The sequence below is a fragment of the Xenopus laevis genome, chromosome 8L (assembly GCF_017654675.1).
Source record: "Xenopus laevis strain J_2021 chromosome 8L, Xenopus_laevis_v10.1, whole genome shotgun sequence".
NCBI lineage: Eukaryota > Metazoa > Chordata > Amphibia > Anura > Pipidae > Xenopus > Xenopus laevis.
The window spans coordinates 10215438-10224161 of record NC_054385.1 but is presented as its reverse complement, the minus strand read 5'-3'; the positions used below and the strand labels follow the sequence as shown (position 1 = coordinate 10224161).

The following is an 8724-nucleotide window of genomic DNA, read 5'->3' as shown; positions in this document are numbered from 1 at the left end:
GCAATAGAAATGCGTCCCATCCTTGAGTAAGATGCTGGCATATTGCTACTCCTTGTTTAGCTGTTGTAATCTGGCCATCAGGATGGTTCATGTCCCATAGCAGAGCTTTACCCTTTCTGATTGGATAACACTGTTTAATGGACCCCCCTGTAGTCTCTATAAGGATAATGCTTATTCTTCTATTCAAGGCAGCAAGTGCTGAAAGTATTAAAAAGTTCTACAGCATGTCAAATTTCCAATTGGTGTACCCACCAGCTGCTGTGAACTACATTTCCCACTATCCCACACACATTTGGGTTTCTGGGGCCATATACTGTAGTTAAAGGACCAGTAACATCATTAAAAAAAATTAAAAAAAATTGTTAGTATAGAATGAAAAAAAAAGAAAGAAATTACCGAAAACTCTGCTCAGAAAAGGCGATCCGGCAATCAATCATGCGGCGCTCGATTTCTCCTCCCTGCCTTCCTTATCGAAATCGAGAGCCGCATGATGGATCGTCGCTGTGTCGCCTTTTCTGAAGAGGAGCACAAGCAGAGTTTATGTAAGTTATTTCTTAATAAAGCCTTAACGATTTAAGAGTTTCATTTGTCTTTGTGGTTTTTTTTTTTTTTGTTCTATACTAACAAATTTTTTTTTTTTTTAAATTGATGTTACTGATCCTTTAAAGGAGAACCAAACCCTTAATAAAAAACCTCTACCCCCTACCTACTCCCTCCCCCCCTAGCCTAGGTGTAAATGCCCCTAACTCTATACTTACCCCTCGGTGCAGATTCTGTCCATCTGAGTTCACGGGAGCCATCTTCTTCTCTTCGGTAATCTTCAGATCTTTATTCGCTTCGGCATTTTCCATGACTTTTGGCAAACCAGACTTTTGCCACAAACCAGAAGATTGCTCCAGATGGACATGCGCCGATACGCTGCTTTTTGCACGAAGATTACCGATGAGAAGATGGAGCCTGTGAACTCCGCTGGACAGAATCTGCACCGAGGGGTAAGTAAAGAGTTAGGGGCATTTACCAAGGGTCACACCTAGGCTTATTAAAGGTTTGGTTCTCCTTTTAAGTGGCAGCCCTTTTGGTGAAGCCTTCGCCGAACCCCTCCAACCATAAAAGCAAAAAAAGATTTAAAAGGGATTTAGAGCTCAAAACATTTTTTCTAAATAAACAAAACAGAGGGGCAGTATTATCAAGGGTCAAATTCAGAATTCATGGGAGTCTTTTAAAAAAAATTTATTATAAGAAATCGAATTTTCAAAACTCTGGTGAATAGGATCGACCCAAAAACTCGAACTCTCCGGAAAAAAAAAACCTTGAACGTCAGGAAGACTGCGAACAACTCCAAATTGATCCCAGGACGTCGAATTTGAGTTCTTGAAGGGCCAGAGTCGAGTTTTAAAAAAAACTTGAATAGAATTTTGACAATTCCCTAGTTGAATTTGACAGTTATCGCCATAAAAATGAATTTGAATTTTCAATTTGACCCTTGATAAATCTGCCCATCAGAGTTTGAAATTGTATTGCCAAGAACAGGAGCTGCTCCTGGTGTCATGATGTAAGGCTTATGCTAAAGATTGCGGCTAAAGTAACCTTTGGATCAGCCAAATCGTGTCCAGATATATTTGCTCAGCCATCAATCAGACCAAAGCATAAGTCCCATCTTTAACACTAAAAAGTTCATTCAAATGTAAATTTCCTCTTTTAATTTTGACTCTAGTTGTCCTTTAAAACTATATATCTAACATCCTATTGGCAGCTAGAACAAAAAAAAAAAAGGCTTGGCAGACACGTGACTGGTACCCAGCAACCAATAAGGACCCTACTCTCCACCTTGTACTGATTCTTGTAGTTGTACTGCAACCACTAGTTTCCCTTTATTTGCAGCTGAGCGAATGCCTTTCAGACAGACAGACGGACGGACACCAATGTTTTGTTTTATTTGCATGAAATCCTGATGTGATGTTTTCCGGTTCAAGTGCAATTAACTGTTTCCATGCCTCTGCCCTGTTACAGACTTATACTGCGAATGTGCAGCTTAACCGTTTCTTTTCCAGGAATATCGCTGGGAATTGTCGTTCAGAAATAGCTGGAAGGCCACCGGAGTTGGGACCAAGTTTTATTTTAAAAAACCTTTTACTTTTAATGATCAAAATATTACTTTTTTTTTTTATTTCTGGGATATAAAACAAGGAGACAAAGAGAGAGAAGCTGTTACTACTCCCAGAATCCTCAGCCAGCAGCTCATGGGCACAGAGTCTGAAATCCAAAAAGCCTCTGTGTTGTGATGTTATCAGATTGAACAAAATACTCCGGTAGAATCAGAAGGTTTTTGGGTTTGACGGAGGCCTCTCCTGAATGTTTGTGTTGTTTATGTGGATTTCACTGGTTTCAATAAATTTAGTATTTCTTTGCAACGTGTATTTGTCACTGTCCTTTCCCAGAATCACTTCTGTTATGCATACAATCAAGGTAAAACTGACACTAACAAATGGATGGGTTGTGACGTCAGGGGCGGGGCTATGATGTGGCGATTGCTGATCGCTGCGTCAATCATAGGGAATCCTAATAATAGGGCAGTTATGACCCAGGCTAGTGATGTGTGGGTCGGGTTTTTCAGGACCCGAACCCGACCGCCCTCGCCCGCCTTCCTTTTATCGTCCATCGCTGTCTGCCCCACTGATGACGTCACAAAAGGGTCAGGGTGAGCAGGCGCGCGTCTATAAAGCCGGCAGTTTAAGGGCGCCGGACCCTCCCTGGACCTGAAAATAGGGGAGCGAGGCTGAAATTGCCTGACCCACGGATATTGGGCGGCACATCACTAAACCAGGCAGCTCTTCAAATAAACTGGGCTGTGCAGGTGAAAACCAGACAGGTGGCAACCCCAGAGTATTGTCAGCCCTGTGGCGCTTTATATTGAATAAAGCCTGTTGTTTTGTTTGCAAACAACCCCCAGCCTCCTCTTTGTTTTGTATTCTTTTACCTTTTTGCCAGTAGTGTCTATTCTTTTACATTTATGAGCACAGGGCCCTATACAAGTATCTCAGGAGGACTAATACATGTATTTGGCTGAGAGAATTGTTTCATTACCACAGAGAACTAAAGTGTCCCACAGAAGGTAATTGTAAAGAAGACATTTTGTCACTAGGAGGCGCCATTGTCCTTCCTCTGATCATTAGGTACGGAAGACTGAACCACCGCAGTTTACCCCGCCCCTCTGATCTGTGATTGGTTATCCTCTAAAACATCCTCTCGTAACCGTTATTCTGGCAGAGCGCGTCCCCGAGCTGTCAATATAAGCCCCGCCCCTTGCTCGCTTCACCCCGCCTCTTTCTTGCTTCGCTGCAACTGAGCATGTGTAACGCAGAAGTAGGAGGCGCTTAGGTTAGGAGAGTGGGGTAATGAATCAGACTGACCCACATTTCAGACATTCAGATGCAATAACCCCCCCACAGCTGCTGCAGAACCTCTTGCAGGAATAATCCCCCCCACAGCTGCTGCAGAACCTCTTGCAGGAATAATCCCCCCCCACAGCTGCTGCAGAACCTCTTGCAGGAATAATCCCCCCCACAGCTGCTGCAGAACCTCTTGCAGGAATAATCCCCCCCCCACAGCTGCTGCAGAACCTCTTGCAGGAATAATCCCCCCCACAGCTGCTGCAGAACCTCTTGCAGGAATAATCCCCCCCACAGCTGCTGCAGAACCTCTTGCAGGAATAATCCCCCCCCACAGCTGCTGCAGAACCTCTTGCAGGAATAATCCCCCCCCAGCTGCTGCAGAACCTCTTGCAGGAATAATCCCTTCCCCCACAGCTGCTGCAGAAGCTCTTGCAGGAATAATCCCCCCCCCGCACAGCTGCTGCAGAACCTCTTGCAGGAATAATCCCCCTCCCCTACAGCTGCTGCAGAAGCTCTTGCAGGTGACGTTGATTCAGATTTCAGGCGCTGATTGACTCCCAGCTGTAGCCATTTAATCACGTCTCGCTGGACATTCCATTAGACTGTCAGCTCTTGAGACCAGAGTGAAATGCATAGAAAAGGACAAGCAAAGCCAAACGTCACGCTTTTTGCTTCTCTGGCTCCTGGTGTGACGTCACGTGAGTGTCACAGCGATGTCACGTGAGGGTTAGAGGGGCAGGTAGCGCTACACGTGTGTCTCTAATGGAACTCCACTGCCCTCAATCTGTCACTCGCTCACTGCTGAGAAAGTTTTCATGGTAGCCCCGCCTCCTCCCTGTACTCTAACCCCGCCCTCGGCATGCGGAGAGTCTGGCATAACCACGCCCCTTTCCCTCTCCCTTCAGCGCGCGCTGCCTTTCCCCTCTCCGACCCCTGTTGTGCCTGCGCGCGCGTTCTCGCCGTGCCTGCTGGGCTGCCTGTGGCCGGAGCTTTTCACCCGGGAGGAGGAGGTGAGAGTCGGTGTGAGACAGAGCGGCGGGACTGACTGGGATTTACTCGCCGGAACGTGACTGGAATAGGGAGGAGAGACAAGGGGACACGGGGCTGTGACAGGCCGGACTGAGGGACACACCTCCCCGGGGTCCCGACACTGAGGAGCCGCTATCTGTACACACGGGGGTGGGATCCTATCCACCAACCCCACGGCCCCCGGGCATCATGAGCTGGGGCACGGAACTATGGGTAAGTACCTGTAGCTGTGTGTCCTTGTAATGTCTCTGTCAGTCAGTCAGTCAGTCAGTCAGTCAGTCAGTGAGCAGCTTGTCCTTCAGCACAGGGAACAACTCTGACACCTTAACTGCCCCCTCCCTGAGCTCTGACACCCCTACTTACCCCTACCCTCCCTCTCTTCACAGCGATTCTGCCCTCCCTACCTGCTCTAATGCTCTTCCTAAGGGTTTGACACCTCTACCTGCTGCTTCCTGGGGTTCTAACACCCCTACCTGCTGCTTCCTGGGGTTCTAACACCCCACCTGCTGCTTCCTGGGATTCTAACACCCCTACCTGCTGCTTCCTGGGGTTCTAACACCCCTACCTGCTGCTTCCTGGGGTTCTAACACCCCTACCTGCTGCTTCTTGGGGTTCTAACACCCCTACCTGCTGCTTCTTGGGGTTCTAACACCCCTACCTGCTGCTTCCTGGGGTTCTAACACCCCACCTGCTGCTTCCTGGGATTCTAGCACCCCTACCTGCTGCTTCCTGGGGTTCTAACACCCCTACCTGCTGCTTCTTGGGGTTCTAACACCCCTACCTGCTGCTTCCTGGGGTTCTGGCACCCCTACCTGCTGCTTCCTGGGGTTCTAACACCCCTACCTGCTGCTTCTTGGGGTTCTAACAACCCTACCTGCTGCTTCTTGGGGTTCTAACAGCCCTACCTGCTGCTTCCTGGGGTTCTGGCACCCCTACCTGCTGCTTCCTGGGACTCTAACACCCCTACTTGCTGCTTCCTGGGGTTCTTAAACCCCTACCTGTCCCTTCCTGGGTCCTTACACCCTTGCCTGGTCTCTTATATGCACTCTACCACCCCTGCCTGGACCCACACAGGGGTCCAACTCCTTAGATGGACCTTTATATGGTGTTTGATGTCCCTTCCTGTTCTTCACAGAGTTCTGATTACCCAATATTATTAATTGATATTCATACCTGGCCCTTAATAAGGATCAGATAGATATGCCTGCCTCTTTATACAACACATGTAACTCACCCCAGCTCTCTGTTGGCTTATGTACACGTTTCAACTGTTTTCCATTATCTGTGTTTTTGTTACTCAGCGGCTGCCACATACCCACTGATCATTGTATCAGTCTCCTTTCTGTGTGGCATTAGACTCATTGCCCCGTTTTTCCCATTTTTAACCTGACTGTCATTTATGGCTGTGCCTCTTGTCTTTTACAGTCCCTATGTTTCTGAATGCCTTGTCCTTGGGTCCGTACGTTGCCTTCTTGTCTGTAGCTCTCTTGCTTTACTCTGGAACAGGGTTTTTTTTTACCCCTGAGCCACATTTAAATGTAGAGTTGGGGAGCAACACAATAATGAAAAAGTTCCTTGGGGTGCCAAATAAGGGCTGTGATTGGCTGTTTGGTAGCCCCTATGTGGACTGCCAGCCTACAATAGGCTCTGCTTGGCACTATACTTAGTTTTAATGCAATTAAAATTTGCTTCCAAGCCTGGAATTCAAAAATAAGTCTCTGTTTTGAAGACACTGAGAGCAGCATCCAAGGGGTTGGAGAGCAACATTTTACTCACAAACTACTGGTTGGGGATCACTGCCCTAGAAGGCCCGTCTGTCCTGTTATTTGAACTGCATGTTTCTCAGTCCTAACTTTTAGTTTCTGTGGCTCTCTGCCCTGTTCGTTTGTCTTTCTTTTCAGGACAGTCTGGAGGGGTTGGATAGCCAAAATATTGGACTTGTTCTTGGGCAGGCAATGTAATGTATAGTCCTGAGCACTAACTTCAGGATTGAAAGCACTGGTCACAGGAGCCCTGACCATTTAATTTTATGGGATCTCAAGATCAGTGCCGGCCTTAGGCTGATTGGACCTATTGCGCCCAATCGGGCCCGCACCATGAAAGCAGCCAGCAGTCAAGATTTCTGATGGCATATTTATACCCATGGCCCTAATCTGTGTTGCGTTATGATCAATCCACCTATAAGTGAGGCTGCCTGTTCTCATCACATGTTTTTTTTGTGCCCTCCCCCCTGGGTCTGCGCTGCTGCTTCTGCCCTCCCCCTAGATCTGCATGTTCCCTCCCCCTGGGTCTGCGTGGCTGCTAGTTCCCTCCCCCTGGGTCTGTGTGGCTGCTTGTTCCCTCCCACTGGGTATGCGCAGCTGCTTGTTCCCTCCCACTGGGTATGCGCGGCTGCTTGTTCCCTCCCACTGGGTATGCGCGGCTGCTTGTTCCCTCCCACTGGGTATACGCGACTGCTTGTTCCCTCCCCCTGGGTCTGAGCGGCTGCTCGTTCCCTCCCACTGGGTATGCGCGGCTGCTTGTTCCCTCCCACTGGGTATGCGCGGCTGCTTGTTCCCTCCCACTGGGTATGCGCGGCTGCTTGTTCCCTCCCACTGGGTATGCGCGGCTGCTTGTTCCCTCCCACTGGGTATGCGCGGCTGCTTGTTCCCTCCAATTGGGTATGCGTGGCTGCTCGTTCCCTGCCACTGGATATGCGCGGCTGCTCGTTCCCTCCCACTGGGTATGCGCGGCTGCTCGTTCCCTCCCACTGGGTATGCGCGGCTGCTCGTTCCCTCCCACTGGGTATGCGCGGCTGCTCGTTCCCTCCCACTGGGTATGCGCGGCTGCTCGTTCCCTCCCACTGGGTATGCGCGGCTGCTCGTTCCCTCCCACTGGGTATGCGCGGATGCTCGATCCCTCCTCCTGGGTATGCGCGGCTGCTCAATCCCTCCCCCTTGGTCTGCACGGCTGCTCATTCCCACCCCATTCTTTATTTCATGACTCCTCCCCTTTCATCTTTGTGATTTGTCTTTTGTCCACATGGTTTCTTTTTTCCTCCCCTACAGTCTGTACGGGAGCCTGCACCCTTCTTTTTTATCTGTACTGTTTGTATTTTAGTTTATATTATAGTTATTTGCCAGTAAATTGCCATCACATCTACATGTTTGTATGACCGTTTTTTTATTACTATTCTGCTCTTCGTTTCTGTCTCTTTTTCCCTCCCCCTCGGTCTGCATGACTGCTTGACCCTCCCCTCGGTCTGCAGAGAAATTTGCTCAGCTACCTTGTACATCCATCATTCCCCAGTCTGTGAATCTCTATGTGTAATGTCTGCATCATGTTCTGCAGTCTGTGCAACTGTCTGCTCCAGTCCCCCATGTCTGTGCTGCAATATGATACCCCCCCTTACTAAGCACAATGTCACCCCCAAACACTCACATTCCCTTCAAAATACACTGCCCCTCCTCTTATGTGCTCAACATGCTTTATTATTATATATGTCCAGTGCTAAGCCATAAGCATGCTGTAGTATCAAACCTTCTGACTGCTGTCTGCCCCCTACACCCAGCTCACCCCTTTATAATGAGAATAGATATAACCACTTAAGATTCCTGCCCCCCATCTCTAATTCCCAGCCATGTTCCCTTCCCCCTTGCCACTCTCTGCTCATCCCTGCCTCTCTTCTCTGCTTTGCTTGTAGGCTCCTCTGTCTCTGTAAATACGTAAGATGGAGCAGCCCTGTGCCGACTCCTCAGTGTGCCTTCAGTGGGCAGCTTTTATTTTGTCAGGAGCCACAAATTGAATTTGTCCCAAGCAAATTATGAGAATGTAATATTTGCTAATCTGCTTAGATGATGATGTCGATGAGGAAGCGACTTATCCGCATTTGCTTCTTCTTTCAGACCCCGTTGCAGTCCTAGCCCATTCATCTAGCTTTATTGCCATGCCCAACTAGGAGTGTGATAGTTTGCAGCTTATCTGTTGGCTTTTTTTTATGCTGAAGCACGTCATTTTCACTTTTCTTTAATGGTGACCTACTGAAAATATGTTGTTTTGTACGGCCTCCCTTCCTTCTAAAGTTTCAGCTTGTCAATAGCAGCAATGATCCAGGACTTCAAACTTGTCACAGGGGGTCACCATCTTGGAAAGTGTCTGTGACACTCACATGCTCAGTGGGCTCTGATTGGCTGTTGAGAAGCTAAGCTTAGGGCTCGTCACTAATTATCCAGCAGAAAATGAGCTTCCCCTGTAATATAAGCTGATGCTACAGGTTTGCTGATTATTAAATTCTGATGCTATTTGCACTGGTTTCTGTGCTGCC

The 8724-nt window shown here is 48.4% G+C and overlaps 1 protein-coding gene across 20 annotated transcripts in view; it reads left to right on the top strand.

Moving 5' to 3' along the window:
* Window positions 1-4290: 4290 nt before the first annotated feature.
* Window positions 4291-8724, top strand: part of fnbp1.L (formin binding protein 1 L homeolog) — a 110416-nt gene continuing 105982 nt past the window's right edge. For 5 of the 20 annotated variants that reach the window (XM_041572012.1, XM_041572015.1, XM_041572022.1 and 2 more), the window contains exon 1: window positions 4293-4634. In XM_041572012.1, coding sequence (XP_041427946.1) covers window positions 4611-4634 — 24 coding nt within the window. In that variant the 5' untranslated portion in view covers window positions 4293-4610. 20 annotated transcript variants of the gene reach the window in all.